The 20,427-nt window shown below is 32.6% G+C and overlaps 2 protein-coding genes across 2 annotated transcripts; both read right to left on the bottom strand.

The window, feature by feature from the left end:
* Positions 1-787: 787 nt before the first annotated feature.
* LOC114190562 lies at positions 788-1,768 on the bottom strand. The gene has a single exon (XM_028079502.1). The coding sequence runs from the start codon at positions 1,628-1,630 to the stop codon at positions 1,019-1,021; it is 612 nt and encodes a 203-aa protein (XP_027935303.1). The 5' UTR covers positions 1,631-1,768; the 3' UTR covers positions 788-1,018.
* An 8,045-nt stretch (positions 1,769-9,813) lies between these two features.
* LOC114191744 (ABC transporter G family member 25) lies at positions 9,814-16,478 on the bottom strand. The gene is made up of 3 exons (XM_028081113.1): positions 16,256-16,478; positions 15,246-16,095; positions 9,814-11,169 (listed from the first exon to the last, which is right to left on the bottom strand). Exons 1-3 carry the CDS (start codon positions 16,361-16,363, stop codon positions 10,157-10,159), a joined length of 1,971 nt encoding a protein of 656 aa, XP_027936914.1. The 5' UTR covers positions 16,364-16,478; the 3' UTR covers positions 9,814-10,156.
* Positions 16,479-20,427: the final 3,949 nt, after the last annotated feature.

Genomic DNA, 20,427 nt, shown 5'->3' with positions numbered 1-20,427 from the left:
AATCAGTGAAGGTTTTATTTTTGTTTCAGCGCAGTACTATAGGTGAGGTGATGAAAAAAGCACACAATTCAGGATCCATATCAAGCCAAATTACCTTAAGAACCTGAAATGAGAAAAAGGGAAAATTCGTAGGAAGATGCAGTCTTTTTTTTAATACATATCTTACACTGCAGAACAATAAAAGGGTACACTCAATTTGTGAAGTTCCATTGAAGATATAGAAAAATTTAATATATTCTGGGAATCAGAATATATATGATCACAGAGTGGTCATGGTCATGATTTCTTTCACCAGTAATTATGACCTTGTAAAAATATTTAAAAAGGTGTACTAATTCTACAGCCAACTCATTAGTATAGAGCATGATTTAGATTGAGTCTATCCCAAGCCTTATACATGTTTGTTTAGGGTATACTAAAGATGTAGTTTTGTACAGATAGACTACGTACGTGCAAGCTGTTATCAACATCAGCAGCCACTATAGCCATCTCTGAAATCTTTGGGAATCATATTCATACATATACATACGATATATATACACTTAAAAATACAAAATGTGCACAAAAGTCAAATGAATAATATGGCAGTCTCTTTCCTGTGTGGTCCAGTACATTGTTTCCGCATGGGATCATGTAATTTTCAGTCATCATGTGATTTTATCACATGAAATACTGCAGAGAGCGTATATTTTGTATTTAGAGATTTAGATATGTTTGGTACGCAAAAAACAAAAGGCAGTGATTAAGAAAAATATGAGTGATGAGTGATCTCTGAATTAACAGAAGGAGACAAAGCAAAGCACTACTTCCTATATACTTGTATTAACATATTACAATAAGTTGGGTTTCCAAAGACACACTTGTCTTCGCATGCCATATTTTATAAGCTAAAAACAAAGATCAAGGTTTAAAAAAAAAATTAAGAAAAGAGGGAAAGAAATACCTCTTTCTGGGTTTTCTTACAACAACATGAACACAAGCACATTTTGACAGCAAGGCATCATCACAATTCACAGGCTTAGAGGGACCTGGGACTAACATCTTCTTCACATGTGCTTCTTCTTGAGCTTGGAAGGTACACCAAAGACTCAGAAACAGCACAAGTTCTCTTGCAAGAACCATAAAGGTTAATGAACCCAAAACGATCACTCACACTCCTTGGCACCTTCCACAAATTTCTACTTGTTTCTTCACCACTATCATCATCCTTTGAGCATTCCACCAGTGCAGCAAAGAAAGGATCCCTTTGGAAAACACTTTGTACCGAGTTCTTCTTCCTCACCCTTGTTTCTTCATGAGTGAGGTTCTTGGAAGAGCGTGTGGTGGTCGGTGGGGGCAACGGTAATAGTTTCAACGATGACTCCTGCAGCTTCTTTTTGGAATTCTGTTTCTTGGGAATTCCCGGCAAGTGTTCCCAAGAAAATGGAACACCCGAGAATCTAAGAGGAGATGCAGGACTGAGAAGTGGATCCTCGGGGAAATAGAATGATTCAAAGGAGGAAGATGAGGATGAGGAATGAGTCCTGCGAGATGAAGAGTACTTTCCTGCATGGAAGATGTCACATTGTTTTGGAACAACCTTCGCATGCTCACTAACACTTGCTCCTGATGATGATGAAGAAGAATCCATTGTGTTCCTTTCAGGAAGAGAAAAGATGTCTCACAAAACTTTCTCTCTCTCTCTCTCTACCTCTCATTCCAGATTTTATTATATAGGCACACAGACAGATACATATGTACCACTCCTATTCTAACAACACTTTATTTTATTTATGCACTTCAAGTTAAACTAATTAATCAACTATTATAAAACTTCAATATTGATAATTTTAGTATACAAAATTAATTATTACTCTAATGTATTGAATAACAGTACTATAAGCATTACACAAGAAATGAAGTAATTATAAGACAGACACATAGGAAAAATAAGGTTTGTGGGAAAAAGAAGAATGATATTATAGAAAGAAAAAGGAGGCATATATAATAATACATAGCATTGATGAAGGGGAGAAAGTGTTTTAAATGGGAGGTTACCCATAAAGAGTGGTTAGGAAGCAATCACATGGATGAATGGGCAAAGATAAGCAATTGCATCTGCAGACTGTAGTGTTGGTTTAATTCAATTCAGTTGTTTGTGTTCATTTGGAAGAGTAGCTCATCAATTTCATCTAAAAAAATCTACATATATGTTTTATATATGTTTTATTGAGAAGATTTTATTGGAAAGATACAACAATATCAATGAGACCTGAGTCTAACCAAGTAACAATAAGTTTATAGGTTTTCATCCTTATGGTACTCCACTCTCTCATTTTTACCCAATATAAAACTTAAACTCACTTGGAGACACCTATGTTTCAAAATTCTTTTTATTTACTTCCATTTCTAAAATCTCGCCTTCTCCCATTGGTAACAGATTTTCATCTTCAACATTCTTTTCCGACACTACACTGTGGTTTATTTTAGGTACACTTCAATTTTTTCGTATCAGTATGTCACAAATGTCTGTCCTCCAGTTCCTTGTGCTACTCCAAAAAAAAAAATCATGGGTACAATTTTTCATCCGGTTGTTCCGAGTAAAATTAATTTTTATAGAATAAAACTTTATTGTGGAGTTTGTAGATTATGTTTATAGTACCTCTCTGTTTTTTTTTTTTTTTACAGATAAAGTGTAGTTCTTAATTGCTTGAATGTTTTCTGAATATACAATAAAATGGTTTTTTATTTTATTTTTATTTTTACTGGATTTGGACGAGTGTCTCCAAAATAAAATATAAGAATTTGAAGAAAGTAGTTGCTCCTAATTTATTTTATGATATAATTAAACATTTTTATAAAATTTTAAATAATAAAATCTATCAATACACTTTTCTCATTCATGTTATCTTATATATTCTAAATTTTTTTAAATTTTTACTGACTTAAATATTAGAGTATTAGAATATTAGAGAAGTTTTTGCAAGTAAACTGTTCTTTTATTTTTCTTTTCTGAAATTCCGAAATTTTAATTAGAAAACAATAATTAAGTTCTTGAGAGCTTCGTATTCTATCTCGAAAACACTTCGGATAAATTTAGTAAGAACCATTTCTTATCTTTTAGTAACTTTTATTTTAATCTCGTTTATTAGAAGTATATAAAATATATAAAGGATTAACCAATTTTTTTTGTTATAGAACGAATCTTATTGGTTGAAATTATAGAATGAAGTTAATTTAATGATGATCATGTAGTGATCCAAATAGTAAATTTTCAGTTCCGGGCATGTGGCCGGTGGTAATTCAATATATTTTTATTTGATCACCTATAACTCAAAAACAGACAGTGGATACCTTTCCCATTTAAATTTTTTGTTACACAAAATTAGAATTGCTCTTTTAGATTGTGAAGTAAAACAAATGAACAAAATAGGTCAAGACGCGATTTTTCTTACTTAAATATTGACTTTCAATTTTATATTTTTATCAAAGTAATATGGAAAAATTCCATTGACGAGTTTCCAAAAATTACACCAAGATTCCAAAAATTCTACACTTTTTAAATTTGTTTTGAAATTGTATTTCCTTTCATATATATATACACAGTCTATTTCGAGTATAAGAGTTGAGCGTCTATCTGAACACTTGGCTTGTCACTTCACTTCTTTCTTCCTCCGCTTGGTATCTCTTTCTTCTCTTATTCGGTAATTCAGACGATCAGAGTATCGGTCAGTTTCGGTCCGTTCAGGTTTAACAATTAATGTTGTAATAAATGATGCGAAGTAAAAGTTCTTACCAACTTACCTTGAAGTTCTATTTATAATTTTTTAAATGGGCCTTGGATTAGTGTTTACTTAATTGAGGCTCAATTGCTTTTTAAACTTGATTATTGACTTGTCTTACCTTAATTACATAAGTATGATCTTCTTCTTGTTGTCGTCCAACTGACATGACTATGCGTCCGCACTTCGTCAGCCATGACTTTGTGTCCTAATATACAGATGAGAATAGTAAGTCATGGCCGATGTTGTCGAGAGCTACAGTATTTAATGTGCAGTCACACTCACAAGCATCCAAAAAAGGTCATAATGTAATTTTCAATTAGTTGTTGACAAAGCAAATCTGACATGGGCTCCCTCGGTCGACTCTCGTGGCATGCGGCCGCTCGGTTATTGAGCACTTATTATCACTCCAGATTGATTGCTACATCGCCTAACTATGACTTCCAACCTCAATCGTAGGATCGCAGGACGACCAACGATGTAACTGAGGTACATAGTTTGGTGTAGATGCAAATTTCTTGAGCGTCGATCGGCTGCTATGGGGATCGAACCCTACGGTACACCTTTCTTAAATTGTTTAAATAATTACATGTAGAAATGGATGGAAAATGGTGAATTGACATGCACGTTATTTTTATCTAAATTAAGAAAGAGATAAATGATAGAAGAGTACAAATGGTAAGTGACGTGATAATATAAAAAGGGATGAAAACGATTAGTGTGAATAGTTTATTATTATTATTATTATTTTGTAATTAAAGTTTGCTCATACATCGTTATTCTTACTTGAAAATGAGTCCCGGACCTTTCGTGGACGGGTGGGTTTTATAACCTTTGATTAATCACAATACTCATATATTTTATATGATTGTAAAATATTTTTTTTGTGTAAGAAGGGAGTAGAGTCGATTCAAAAATAAAGCAAGTGAAATATTTGCTTTAGTTCTCCAAAGTAAGAAGGTCTAAAAATAAATTTACTATCAATATTTTTTTATTAAATTAATTATAATATTATATTTAAGAAAGAATGTCTAAAAAATTTAGTACTAATATATCTCTATTAAATTAATTATAAAATTATTTTAAAAAAAATTGGCCTCAAAAATAATATTTTATTATTAATATAGTTCTATTAAATTAATTATAAGTTTATGTATGAAAATAAAATTTAATTAAATTATTATGAGTGTTTGTTAATTTTTATTGATATTAAAAATGATATTTAATGAGTTAAAATCTTTTTTTAGTAAATTATGATTTCGTTTACGAGAAAGACAATGATAGATTATGTTCATTTTCTTATAATTAATCTTATTCTATTTTCTTCTTTTATCTCTTTGTCATTTTTGTTGTTTTTCCTTTCTTTCTTATATTCTAGAGTCCTTTTTTAGAGTTAAGGTTTTGATATATTACATTCCTTGAATCTCATGTTGTTTGTGTGTACCAAACTTTTCATCCTCATTTTTGGTTAGAATGTTTTTTTTTCTATTTGTGTTGCTGTTGTTTTTATTCTATTTGTTGAATTTATATTAGAATTAGAAATGCATTTCTTTTACCCAGTATTGTTTTTTGGTACTTTTAGATTTACAGGTTTATTGAGAGTTTATTTTTTCATATATCTTGACAAGGAAATGAAATTTTTCTACAAAACTATTAATTAGATTAAATTTTAGTTTTTTTTTTGTGGATAATAGATTAATTGAAGTATAATTCAAAGTTGAATTTTCTGTAGAAAGATAATTTAAGTTTAGGGAAAAATATCTTTACTATCAAGTTGAGAAAAACATAATTTTTTTAATTTTATTATTAATGATTAATCTTAAAATAAACTCTAAAGATTCGTGAAAAAAATGAAAATGGGACTTTAGAAAAAGAGACTTGAGACTTTAAGACACTACAAGTCTATTATCAAGTTTACTTTCCTAACAACCTGAAACCATTTTAATTGTTTTAAGTCATTTGTATCATATACTTGTCTTTAGTTGTATTTTATAAATTATAATTTTTTTATTTTATATAAAAATAAGTACATATGTTAACTAGAAAATTTGAATAAAGATATTAAAAATTCAAAAAAAAGAATTGAGACTTTAATTACATAATAAGGAGTTAAGAATAAATTTATTAAAATAGATAAGATTATTGAATTAGAAAATCCAGGTAAGTGCTCTTTGAACGAAAAAGATAACAAAAATATAGATATAGTTGAAACTGACCATAGAAAAAAAGAGAGAAGTAGTTAATGATGAAAATAATTTGATTCTCAAACCCTTGATAAAAAATATATATGATCCAAGTCAATGAAAGAATAATATTAATACAAATTTGAGAGGTTTTTTATGTAAAACAAAATTCTATTAAAATCAATGATATAAATTTTGTAGGTACTTTTCTTCATCGTATTATATTTAAAGACCTAAATTTTTGCATAAAAGAAAATTCGAAAAATAAATTTTAAAATAAAATATTTTAATTTTAAGTTTGTTTTAGATATTTCGAACTCTATTTTTATGTAAGAATGAAGGTAATAAATATTAATTATTACATTTTGTTAAAAATAGCGAAAAAAACATAATTTTATTAAAATTTGTAATATTTTAAGTGGTGATGTAGTTTTATTAAAATTTGATATCCTTTACTGAATTAGGTATGACTAGAGTTATTGCAATGATATATCTAGAACTTAAATACTTTTTTATTCACCCTACTCAAGATTAATTCTATTATTCGACTTAACCCTTCCTTGGAATTATAAATATGCTCAATCAGATCATCTACTCCATCTTAGAGGACACTCAAGTTTATATTTATTTAATCAATATATTTTTTTATCAATGATAAAAAAAATTAGTCATAGAACATATGACGTGCTCAAATCCCTTATGATACGGTACTTTCCAAAAATCATTATTTTCACACTCGCTATGTGACAAAATTTACAATAAAAATAATATGATCATTTTATCCTAATAAATCTTAAACACTTCTTTTTTTCAAACAAGATGTAATGAATGACACTTTCAGAATATCTCTTCCAGGAAATAATAATGCTCTATTATTTTTTAAATCGATATGAAATACAAAGATGAATGAGATAATTTTCTTTTTAAAAGAGTTTTGAGGTTACTCAAAGGAACGTTAAAAAAATCCATATCTGCAGATATTTATGATAAAATTCATAATGAAAAGAAAATGAATATTGTAAATAAATATTTACAGATAACGAATACGAGTATTTTTTATACTCGTATATTAACGGGACAGGTACAGGTAATATAGTATCCGTATCCGTGGATACTCGTATCCGCTATATTATAATTCAAAAACATGATTGAAATATTAATACATTGATTTTGAATGAGATATTTTCTAACAAACGACACGGGTATTTATCCAACAAACAACGAATAAAGTATAAGAAAGTTACTACCTGTACACTACTCATTTTGTTAACATCTCTAATCATTATATAATCAATTATGTTTAATCATAATTTATTATTATATTTTTCTTGTAACCTATAAACCATTTTGAATCTATAATCATTGTTATTGAATATGATAATGATTAGAGATGGCAAATACACCCCCCGGTGGGTATTGTTCGAATCTGTCCCGTTTTGACGGAGAATCTCCGCATTGACTAGGTTTGGGTATGGGTATGGGTATGGAGAATCCCCGACTTTTTCAATTGGGTATGAGGATGTACATATCCCCGCCATAATACCTGTCCTCGTTTAAATTATTAAAATATTCACAATTAATTAAATAACCCTATATATATATATATACTTTTTATTTCTTTTAATTATTTGGTTTGTCATGAAACGCATTCGCATCTCCAATATATTTTTTATCTTATCATAACCTTTATATAATTATGTTAAAATGATGTATGTCAATTAAAAACTTTTTATGTCTCATATTTGAATATTTCTATTATTTTAATATTTTTAGTTATTGTATATTTTCCTTTCACACGATTATGTTTAATACTTTCAATTTAAGTGTTTAATAGCATAAACATTTCATTTACTAGGTAATATAAATTTTTTTTACTTATTATTATTAATTTTTGTTTTATTTAAAGAACTTTTTTGTTTCGCTAAAATAATTTTCGTTATTTCTTAACCATTAAGTATATATATTGATATTTAAAAAGTTGTCTTAGTTATACATTTGTTTTCCTTTGTGTGATTTCTTTTAATAGTCTTTCAAATTTTTCTCAAACACACATTTGTTAATTTTTTAATATTTTTACTTGTTGTTTATGTTCATCATGTAGAATACTATTTTGATATATTTTATCTAATTTATTTTCTAACTCATTATCAATCATATTGTAATTTTTTCACTATAATTGTATAAATAACTTTTATTTATTATAATATAAAAATTTAATGTAATTGCCATGAATTTTTTTTATCACCATTCAACATATGTTAGAGTTCAAAAGATACAAGATCTATGTCAAAATTTTATTATTATGTTTATTATTTGTTCTTTGCGTCATTTTGATGAAATGATATATTATCATTTTTATTGGTGCATAAAAAAGAGATTCCTTAGAATTAAAAAAAAATTAAAGTAAACAAACATTTAAAATATATTTTAATTTGAATATTTACTTTCCTTTTATATTTTTTTAAAAATATTTTTAAATTTTATCAACTAGGTTTCACTAATATTTGTAGTTAGCAAATTTAATAAATGTTTTGGTTCTCATAAAATTTTATTTGGTATTCTAATCTAAAATGTAAACAATTATAATTTATTTTAAAGTATTTGATAGAAACAACCATCCTCCTAATATTGAATATTTTATAATATTATTTCCTTTACTGTAATTTTTTATTATTTTATAAAAATTAATTAAAATTAATATTGAAGTAGTAAGAAAACGGGTATGCATATGGATACGAGATTATACCCGTTATCCGGTGAGGATGAGGATGTGACAAAAGTTTAATACCCGTTGGATTTGGGTATGGGGATGAATGTTTTTTTACCGGAATGGGTATGGGATAGCGAAACTCATGCCCACCCCGTTGTCATCCCTAATAATGATATAATCAATTATGTTTAAACATAATTGATTATTATTTTTTTCATGTAACCTATAAACCATTTTTAATCTATAATCGATTAATTATCAATTGAACTTTTTTTTATAAATACCTAACATAATTAATTATGTCCGAAATAATCGATTATTTTTTAAACATGTGGAAACCAAATTTTTATCACCGTAATTAATAATGTTAAAAAAAAGAGCATAAAATAAGTTTTTTAATACATATTTTCTCAATATTATATTAAAGAGTGATTCATCCTTTATTTTAATCAAACTAGGATGAATCAGGAATTGAGGAACCAAATAGAAGGTATAATCATTATAAAATTAACACATCATGCTTTACTAACACATATATCAATATGTAATTTATGTAGATTGTTAGAAGTGCGGAATTGATAAATTTTTAGTTGTTGTCAATGTTTTCTGTAGTCACGGAGTCAATTTGAAATTACTAATTAAACTCTAATATATATTTAATTATATTTAAAACTATTAAAATATATTTTTGAAATTATAATTCAAACAAAAAGTTGTATATGTCTATGTGTGTTTTTCAAATCAGGTAGTAGGATTAAATTAGTAATTTTAGTTATTTGAAAATATTAACATAAAGTTTTGTTGAAAATCTAAAGTTCTAAAAACTGTCATAAATAGTTTCTTCAATTGGAAATTGTATAGGATTGTTCAATAGGTGAACATTGCAATATCATTCTCCAACAACTGCTTTATGAATCTAACAGTAGTCCAATTTAAAGCTGTTGTATGCAAATAGACCAATTCAAAGCTTTGATAGCAAGAAAATTTATACATGACACCATGAAATGAAAATGGTGAGCGACTTCCTCCCAACTCTGTACTCCAAGCCCTCTGTTACATAACAACAGGCTAGGAAGCTTCCAAATTAATAATGTTTCTGATACTTTGGCATTACCGTTTTCCGAATAAAAAGAAATAGCAGAGCTAAGAGCCAAGAGTCTTAAAAAACTTGAAAATTATATTATTTATATATATTCCATGAGGAAGAAATATCTTTATTTCTTCCTTAGCATTCCGAATACAGAATGAACTTAGAGAGCGAGTTGAAATCCAAATCTACAATTACACTTCTTTTCTCTCTTCACTTCAATGTTGCTTGTTAATTGATTCTCTAACTTTACAATTACAACAGAAAATCTCTCATTCATATTACAGTTAGTAGGAATCAACTAGCCAGACTGGCCCAGTGTAAAAGTGGTCACTGCTGCACTAGGAGCCAACAAATTGATCCGTTCTTCTCTGCATTAATTCAAGCTTTCCCAAAAGAACCAAATCAGATTTTTTCAACTCTTGATGCGCCTCAATGCAAGGTAAGCCAATAATCTGTAGAACACAAACATGAAAAGCAACACCCCAATGCAGCCCAGAGTGCCAATTTGCCCCACCACATCCTCTTCAACAAACCTGCACCCACCCTTATCACCATGATAGCAGCCTAATAGATAAGATATCTTCTTGCCATCCTCATATTGGATTCTAGTCAGCAGCCTGTAACAGTAGAAGGTTGTGGATATGTATTTGATCCAAGCCATGCAAGATGGCACCTGATGGACATAGTATCCACCGGTCAATACAAATGCAAGCATTGTCACTGCTGCCACTGTGGAAGCCTGTTTGGCATCCATTATTGCTGCACCTAAAGCAAGTCCAAGACCCTGTGACACCATCACGTATCCCAGCACAACCAACCAAGTCAACACAAAAGCCCAAAAATCTGGCTTTAATCCACCCATCCAATATGTAATAACAAGGAAAATAGTGGGAAGGATAAGCTCCATGGGAAGGTCTCCAACGATTCGAGCCATGAAATAGGAGGACAACTTGTACATGCCAGAAGCTCGCTCTTTCATAAAGATGGCACGTTCTTGAGGGAATGCAAATACTGAGTTGAAAGACGGGAAGACTCCCCAGAAGATGGAAATGAAGAAGAGTAGGCCAAGCCTATCTTGAATGTTCCTGTAATCTGAATGCCACCACATTAAACCAGCTAATAATGCTGCAGCAATAACTTGAGAGACTCTCAGAGTGTTGAAGGATTCGTGTTTTCTTTCTTTGAGGCTCCTCTGAAGTAGGATACTGAATTGGTAAAACCAGTCAAAGAAGCTAACCCTGTCGCTACGTCTACATTCGTTCGAACAGTTGCTTCTCAAAGGGTTTGTGATTTTTGTAGGAAAACTTGCAGTGTCCATGCAGGAAGCTTTTACCTTGGGACCCAGTATTGTGTTGTATGAATGGATTAGGTTTTGCTTTATGTTTGGTTTATCTTTTTCACTTTGACCATCGATGTGGCTAACACCTGCAGGATTCAAGGTTCAACTTGATTAATATCGTAGAATTCCCCACTCGTAAAGATCATTCTATTATGCATTCCAATTATGGAGATAAGATCTATTATATGAATAAACCAATTGGACAGGCGAAAAATAACCAGAAAATTTTGCCTAGTGATAATATATATCAAACACTATCAACATTAATTATTGTTTCTGTTATTTTATCGCATATACATTTGTCTCTGTGTTAACAAACATTTGATGCCCACCAACCTTTTTCTCCTTTGATTTAAGAATCTGGATTGCATTCGGTTCACAAAATAGGTTTGGGCCGGGGCTAGCTTCATATTACTAGTTGGCAATATATTATTCAATTTCCAAATTTAGGAAAAAGGGGAATAGCATACCACCACAGACAAAGTAGGAATGGATAATCCACAATAGAACGAGAGAGATTGAAGACTTCAACAAAAAGTCCTTATCCAAAGCAACATAAGTTATATTATTCATATGATAAAATTAAATTTATATAACATTTTATGATTTTTTTGTCTCTTTCAATCACATAATCATCTTATCTCGTATTATCTCTCGTTGTTATGTATTTATTATATAGAAATAAGAATTATATATAGAAATACAATTTCTCCACCGACAGTGGAATAAACTACGGTAAAAGTGAAGATGCACAGCACCAAGGCGATGGCCTGTGGGAAAATATTGTAAATATCGTGGTTGCATATTGCATAAAAAAATATTGAAGCTGAAGAAGCAACAAAGTATAGGATTAGGATAGGTGGAACCAGGGATAAAGTAAATGAAAATATGTTTGAATTAATTAAACAAGTAGTTGATTATTGAAAAAGGGCTGATTAGAGGCATGAACGTGGTTAAATAGGGCAGTGGGACTCGTAAAAGCTGACTTATGTTAGTGTTATGGTGAGTCTCCACTAAGATTGGTGCTGGCACTGCTGACTGGGCCACCAGCTCCCACTTTGATTTGCATAATATCAATGTAGCTATTTACTTTCATTTCATTACACCTTTCTGCCATCAGACTTCACTTTTCGGGAGAAATGTTTTTATGGATGTAAAGCTACCCAACACGTGTAGCTCTTTAACAGATCCTAAGACAAGAGATTCTAATAAAGTGGGAGGAAAAGAGAAAAAGAAACAAAGTGAACGGAAAAGAGAATCAGTGCAAAATTGGCCAGATCATTGTCAAAGAAGTGAAGGTCAAGTTTTTTTCCTCAGATCTAATGATGAATAAGAAAAGCTCCCAAGACCATATGCTCGAGTAGGTCAAGATTGATTTATAACAAAATGCTTAGTTTTTTTTTTTTTTTTTTAAATATAGAGCATTGATTAAAACATTAGGGGCAAGAGTAACTTCATCAAAGGAAATAACATCAACGTAAAAGCAATACAAAAAAGTATGAGCATAACATACGGACAAAGATAAATCCTAAACCCCACTTTAATACCTCTTGTACCCCCTAAAGTTTAACCTCCTCCATAAAATATAAGATACCTACGAGAGGTGTAAATTACTTGATAATTTGATCACAATTTTTTAAAGGTAGACAGGGATTTAGTGTGCCACCTTTTCCAGGTGCTCTTTGTATTATTTTTCCTTTTAACAGCGGTTTGATGGTTTCTCACGCTATCAATGGCGTCATCAACCTTAATATCGACATTATCATCATGGTCCCAAGAATCAACGAAAAAGGTTAAGAGAGGCACATATCATAACAATATTTTAGTGCCCAAGGTGTTGAACTCCATATTAGATAAAAATACCCAGTCAAAGAGCACTTACCATAGAGCTACTAATTTATGAAATAATAATTTAATAAATTATAGATTGTGGTTAGTGATATCACCAACCAAAATCTAGCTATACTAAAAGAAGCAAACAGAAGCACCAATAAAAAGGCCAATTATCTACAACTCAAGGACTCCGGTCCACTACCTAAGCATTTCCAACTTTATACCATATGCACGTTCTCTTTTGACAGCCCACAAATAACTTTAGTACACATGGCATGCCGTTTTCAACGATTACACCAGTCTACCCCAATTACACCTGTCCTTCAACAGATGCTAAAAGTTGAAAATTATTCAGGAGGCTTATACTAACTTCATGTCTTGTGAAACCAATTGCATAACATTCTTTCCTACGTTTGAACTTGACATAGAAACGAGAAACAAAGACGTTTAACTTTGAAAACAAAGTCTGTTTTTGTGAATTGTGAATTGTCAAATTATATCTAATCTAATCATTTTTTTTGTCCTCGTACAAGCTCAACCCAAATGCCTATTTTGGACACCACAACAAAAGTATTGTCCATTCTGATGTTATTCTTTCTAAAGGATATCAGATCAACTTGTTCTTATATTGAAAGGATATGGTTGATGGTTATGGTAACAAGGGGCCACGCTGCATAAGTCCATGAGATCTGCTATTTTTCTTCTAAATTTGGAATATATCCGGACCCACATAAAAATTGACACCATACTGAATATGATCGGGAATTGGAAACTCTAAACTACTTTCTTTGTTTCATAAACCACACTCTTCTGAGGTAATCTATCCAATCACTCGATTTCCCATCATTCATTATGTAAAATCTTAATCGTCCAGCTTAATTCTAAAATACTTGGTGAACCTAGACTTCAAAAAAATCTACTTGTCAAACTGTTAGATAGTTTCAAGAGAAAATTGCATGCCTCGCTGGAGGAGGCAATGGTCACAAATTTGGTTTGGCTAAGAAGAAACAGTATTGGCCATAGAGAGAAGAAAAAATTGGACAAAAAAAGAGAGGAAAAATCAAAGCATAAGGAGTCAAATCAGGTTGTCCTGGAAAAAAGAAAACTAACTGGTATACAAGAAAAGCAAGAAAAAGTAGAGCCAACGACAGACAGTTCCAAAAAAAGAGGACACGTGGTAAGCATCAGCAAATTGTTTATGTAAAGCATCCCAATATTGATGCAAAATCAAAACCCATTACGGATCTAATCGATTCGTTCCACTCAAAGAGAAATCTTTATCTTTCTCTGCTAGCTTATACCTAAAATATACCTTTTATTAAATGAAAAAATCATTACACAAGCGTAAAACAGAAAGAAAAGTGAAAATATATAATAAGATGTTATGTTATAATAAATTTAAAAATCATCTTTATTGTTACAAAATATTCTTTACACTCAATAATCGACATCACCACCACCAAAGTTCGAAATGGCCAACTCATTTTTAAAAAAAAGGTGATTTATAAGTTTTTTTTTAATTACATCCTATTAAGTTCTAGCTAGGAGTGATCCGAATATTAGAGTGATCGCTATTAAATGTCCACTAAAGAGACCCAACAAAGGAAAAGGGATTGGCAAGAAATGAAAAAGTAGTTTGATAAGTCTTATTCGCGAGAATCCGTTGAGTATTAATTATAGAAAAAATAGAACACTAATATATTTTGGTGAATACTTAAAATAAGAAAAATAAACCGATGTTAATATTTTATTTGTATTTTAACGTTAACGAAGCGAAACTGAATGTAAATTAAAGCAGGATGTAGATAGTATTAATTAAATAGAAAAAGGGATTTTAATGAGCAAGAAGGGCCAAAATGGGTGAGAAAAGGAGTTGAGTTGAGGACCATAATATCACGCAATCATAGCAAGAAGGAACAGAGTTACATAACATGATGTCCGCCACTGTTGTTAAACTTATTGCCCTGTAGCCCCGAATGACGTTCATTAATTCGCTTTACGAACACACGCTCACCCATCATGCCCATATACCAAACATTCTACCCCACACCATCACACTACACACATTACCATAAGCCTTACAATAACCATTACCGTAACCATTACCTCCACTACAAAACACTAGAAAGATAGATACATATCATATCAACTTATCAACCTCAATCACAAGCACTTCCTTGGAAGCCAACATCACTCACCACTAATAATTCACGCCAATCAAAAACACAAAACAGAAAAAACAATTCAAACCGACACACCACAAGCAGTTGTAACAAGTTAAACTGTAATTCGTTAAGAAATAGCAGAAACGGTTGAAACTGTGACGTACCGTTTGCGAGATCGAGCAGAAAATCCGCCGGATTCATCGGGAAAGACGGCGCGAAACCAACCGACTGAAAGTACCGCATGGCGTCGCTTCCTTTGCCGAAGTACAAACACTGTCCTTCAGATAGCAACACAACTTTATCGAACATCTGGTACACACGGCTCGAAGGTTGGTGCACCGATGTAATTACACTTTTGCCCTTCTTCGCCAGTGACCCCAGCGTCACCACCAGGCGGTGTGCCGCCGTCGAGTCCAGACCGGAGGTAGGCTCGTCCAGTATCAGCAGAGAGGGGTCCACCAGCATCTCGTGCGCGATGCTCACGCGCTTCCGCTCCCCGCCGGAGACGCCTCGGATGAAGCTGTTTCCTATTATCGTGTGCTCGCACTTCCTCAGCCCCAGCTCCGCGATGGCAGACTCCGCCGCCGCGACCTTCGCCGCGCGCGGCAGCGTGCGCGGGAGGCGCAGCATAGCGCAGAACACCAGCGTCTCGCGAACCGTGAGATGTGGGTAGAGGATGTCGTCCTGTGTAACGAAGCCGGTTCTCCGAAGAACCGATTTGTTGAGTTTGGTGGAGTTGGCGAGGATTGTTCCTGTGAGGCCGTTCCCATGGAGCCTCCCAGCGAGCGCGTTTAGGAGCGTCGATTTTCCGCTCCCGGATGGACCCAGCACCGCTAAGATCTCCCCTGGGTGTGCTATTCCCGTTATGCCTTTTAAAATAAGTCGCTCCTGCGGCGCGGGTGGCCTTGATCCTTGATCAGACGGCGATGATTCGCAGGGTGTAAAGAAGGTCTTGATGCTCCCTCGGGTCTTTGTTTTGTCCTCTATCTTCAAGCGGTATTCGACGTCCATGAACTGCGTTGCATGAAAACATTAACTCATGACAATAAATTGGTATTAATTATTTTCCAGAAAAGAAGGAAAATTAGGTGAAGTCAAAGTGAGTTAAAGGAAGATTAATACGTTTAGTTATCCTTATAGTTATGATGTGTAGCAATAATGTAATGATAAATACCTTAAGGGTGATGGGGTAAGAAGAGGAGAAGAAAGGAGGGATATCACGGGATTGTTGAGGGCTGTGTTTGGGAGGAGGGAGATTGGAGTCTCCATTTGGTGTTGGCATTATGGTTTTTCCTTTGTCTCTGTGAGGTTTTGGGGGACAAAAAGAAATTTGGGAAGTAGAAAAAAGATGAAGAGAAGTGTGTTAGGAGTGAATGAATGAAGTGAGAGGAAGAAGGGATAGGAATACATGGGGTATTTATGGAGGGATCAGAAGCCATGGCAGTGCCACGTTAAAGTAGAACTACCAATTTGGAATTGCTACGTGGCGATCATATACATGCAGTTGGCATGGTGCAATGTTTCGTGGAATGGTCCACTTTCTCTTCCTCATACTTTTTTCCTCCTTTTATCTCTTCCCCTTTTTCTCCCAAGAAAAAAAAGGTTTTTTTAAATGCAAAAGAATGCGTAAATATGCATAGTGGTGAGAAGTTCGAAAAACGTACTGGTATGGTAGTAGCAGACACCGGTGGTGCTGTTGTTGCCCATTGCCTCGGCAGCAGGAGCCGAATCGGGAAATAAGGTGGTTGGAACACGTGCCACCACCATCATCACATATCCATCTATATCTATGTTCTTCTTCACACTCTTGCTGCAATACTCAAACTAACATCCCCTTATCTTCTGCAATTTCTTTTCTGGTTTTTCCGTCACACACTGTCATCATGCTTTCAAATTCTCAAACCCATCTTACCAGTTTTTTTTTTAAATATAACTCTTTTTATTTAATACCTTTTTTTTTTCTTCTTCAATCCGAAATATGTACAATGTGTTTTACCATAAATCATTCTCAAACCAAATTTATTACATTTAACAGTATCTTTCGATGACATTTATTGCTTCAAATATTTGTGGAGATGTGAAATGAATCTCAAACATGCATTCAATTGTGCTGTACATATATGAGGAAACACTCGTATTTTTCTTTTAGATTCTTGCACTCTTTCAACACAGGAATACATGTGATGTTTTAACAACAAATTACTATTTTCTTTTACTTCTTTTTAAATGTCTTTCTTAACGAAAATTATTCTTTTTTATTTTTTATATTAGAAAAATGTATGTTAATATATTTTTTATTATTATATTTGTTTATTTAATTAATGTACGGAGAAAATAAAATTATGAAAACGGAAAAAATACAATAATACCTAAATGTATATTAGATTAAAAGTAAAAAGTAATAATAAATAAATCACTTAAAATTATATAAAATTAAAGCTATATATATTTTCTGAATTTAGTAAAAAATCTACTGTAAAACGTATTTTATATACAAATTATATTCAATCAGAGGTTGAAAGTGTTATCTATTTATGCACGTTAGTTAATTAATTTCATATGTTATATTTAAACTTCTTTTTCTATCATGGATCCTCTGAAATTGTATTTTACAAAAAATTATAATTAACTATGTTATTAGAAGAATTTTGATTAATAATTATTAATAACTATGTTATATATATATATATATATATATATATATATATATATATATATATATATATATATATATATATTCTTACAGGACCGAAACTTGTAATCCACAAATCACTGGAGGGACTTGGACGTTTGATTTCGGGCTGATCGGCTCTGGCTCTCAGAAGGACTCCGGGGCGGAGCAGGGGACCTGCAAAAGACACTTTGATGCCTAAGTCAGCACTGGTGATGTCAGAGTATCAGAATAATTTAATGCGTAATCAATGCATGAAACAATGTGTTATTTATACCTTTTTACCTGTGGGTCCTACCTGGGATGGGCCTTTGGGCCCAATATTCCCTTTCTGGTTATTCTTGGATCCAATGCGGGGGAGAGAACTTACCAAGAAGTCCTTCAAGGGATGACGGTATTCGGTACTCGGTCATGAGGGTCTCTATGGGTGGGTGCTCTCATCTTGTTTTGTTGGAATGGCTTCGTCCCGGATCTGGACTGCTTTGGGGAGGGATACCTTAGTGTGGGGTAGGCGGTCAACAGGGGGATCGTTAAAGGTCGCGTACTTCAGGGGAGTTGTCACCAGTGCAGATAAAGGTTTTGGTTGCGGTTATTTTGACTATTTGGCTTCGGTTAAAGACCCGAGGCATATCTAGCCGAGTCAAAAAGGGATGAGCTTTCTGCCTCGGTTATGACCCGATGCATATTTCTCCATTACTGCCTCGGTTATGGAGGGAACCGAGGCATAATATGCATTAAAAATTAAAAAAAAAATTAAACGGTTGCCTCCCTAATGGGATTTCTCCAGTTCCTTTTAGCAGTTCTTGCCTAAAGAACGCTGCAAACATTCGCACCTTTGAAGCCACAGATCTGCGATGCCAACCATCACGCTGCACCTCATGACTTTGAAGCCACAGATCTGCGACGCCAACCATCACGCTGCACCTCGCGACTAAACCAGAAAACGCAAACACCATCAGATATGCACCTACATCGTGAAGCACATCAACCACCTTCAAACAACCTGCAAAAAGAATGTCCAAAACACCATAACAGATTGCGCCTGAGACGAGAAACCACAGAACGAAGAACTACGCACTAGAACGAAGAATGACGCATCTGCACCATTAGCCTGCGAACGAACCAGAATCGCAAACCATTAAACCTCCATGTGCGTCACCTTCGAGAGAAAGTAAAACGAAAGAAAGTTTGTGTGATTGCATGTTGGATCTGAGATGTTGGTGTGAAAGAAAGTTTGGAACTTTAGAGAGGATTGGGTAAAAAACCTTGAGAGAAGAAGAAGAACTTGATGCAGAGAAAATGGGAAGAAGAACCTCGCGAGCAGAGAAGAAGACGAAGTGCTGATTTTTGTGATTTGGGTTTTTATTTTAACCTAACTCTTCTTCCTCGGTTTAATTAAAAACCGGGGCATAAAACCATTTTCTGCCTCGGCTCCTGGACAACTGAGGTATAATCCTTTTCGTTCAAAATGAAAAATTAAAAATAGCGGGAAAGTTGAAATTTTTGGGAGGACCTTTTGGCACCGGTTTTTTTTTTTAACCGAAGCCTATAACCCCTTTTGGCACCGGTTTTTTTTGAATCGAAGCCTATAACCCCTTTTGGCCTCGGGTTTTTCTTGAACCGAGGCATAAAAGTTGCCTGAAATTGCAAAAATGCCACCGCACCATTATATGCTCCGGTTCCTTGCCAACCGAGGCCTATAATGTAAGGTAAAAATGCGATTCTGCACTAGTGTGTCTGTTGTAACATATGCGGCCACAGGTCTTGTTGAGGGCCGCATTCTTTAGGGAGGGTGTTCTATATGATGTGTACGACTAGTGGGACCATTATCGAGTAAGCGGCTCTGGGGTTTTGCTGGAGGCCGTATACTAGGGGGTGGGATCTTTTACAGTGGGAGGCAACGTGGGCGGCCATTGGACTTACTGGACGACATATGAACCAGGGGGTCTTTCTTAAGGTAGGCGGTCAGCGGGTGTGCCTGGTGCTGTGTACCTAAGTATGGTTGGAACATCAGCCTCCTAATCTTGAGGAACGGAGTGACGTATAAACTTTTCGGATAATATATATATATATATATATATATATATATATATATATATATATATATATATATATAATTGATAAATTAATGGTTACACATAAAAAATTAAAAATAATTAAATGATAAAACTAAGTTAATAATTATTAAAGTCAAAAATCATTTATTAATTACAGTTATATAATATTTATAGATATTTTTATCTCTAAATAAAGTAAAACTTCGTTAATAATTATCAAGGTCATAATTAATTTATCAAAATCGATTTCGGTTATATAACACTTATAAATCTATATTTATATTATTTTAAGGATCCTGTAGTAACTATTGTCCTAAGAATATTTGATTAAAAATAATTAATATGTATTAAATTTTACAAAACTTCATAATTAAATATGATATTAAATAAATTTTGACTTAATAACTTTTAAAACAATTTTATTTTATTAAAATAACAAAAATATTATATAATTGTGTTTAATATTTTATTTAATGTTCACTAATAAAAAGTTAAAAAAAAATAAAATAATTATATTTTAATGTTGTTAAAAATAAAAAAAAAATATAAAAAAGTTTAAATTAACGTAAAAACCAACAAAAAAGAATATAGTGTTAAATATCTTTAAAATATTAAAAA

This window comes from Vigna unguiculata, chromosome 7 (genome assembly GCF_004118075.2).
Source record: "Vigna unguiculata cultivar IT97K-499-35 chromosome 7, ASM411807v1, whole genome shotgun sequence".
NCBI classification, from domain to species: Eukaryota; Viridiplantae; Streptophyta; class Magnoliopsida; order Fabales; family Fabaceae; genus Vigna; species Vigna unguiculata.
Note: the sequence above shows the minus strand (reverse complement) of the source record. Positions and strands in the feature narration are given on the sequence as shown.

Excerpts from the sequence above, each read along its gene's own strand:
- LOC114190562 (XM_028079502.1), bottom strand. The coding sequence starts at position 1,630 with ATGGATTCTTCTTCATCATCATCAGGAGCAAGTGTTAGTGAGCATGCG.
- LOC114191744 (XM_028081113.1), bottom strand. The coding sequence starts at position 16,363 with ATGCCAACACCAAATGGAGACTCCAATCTCCCTCCTCCCAAACACAGC. Across the intron at positions 16,096-16,255 it reads CTTACCCCATCACCCTTAAG|TTCATGGACGTCGAATACCG; the intron begins GTATTTATCATT and ends CATGCAACGCAG. Across the intron at positions 11,170-15,245 it reads TCTGCTCGATCTCGCAAACG|GTGTTAGCCACATCGATGGT; the intron begins GTACGTCACAGT and ends TGAATCCTGCAG.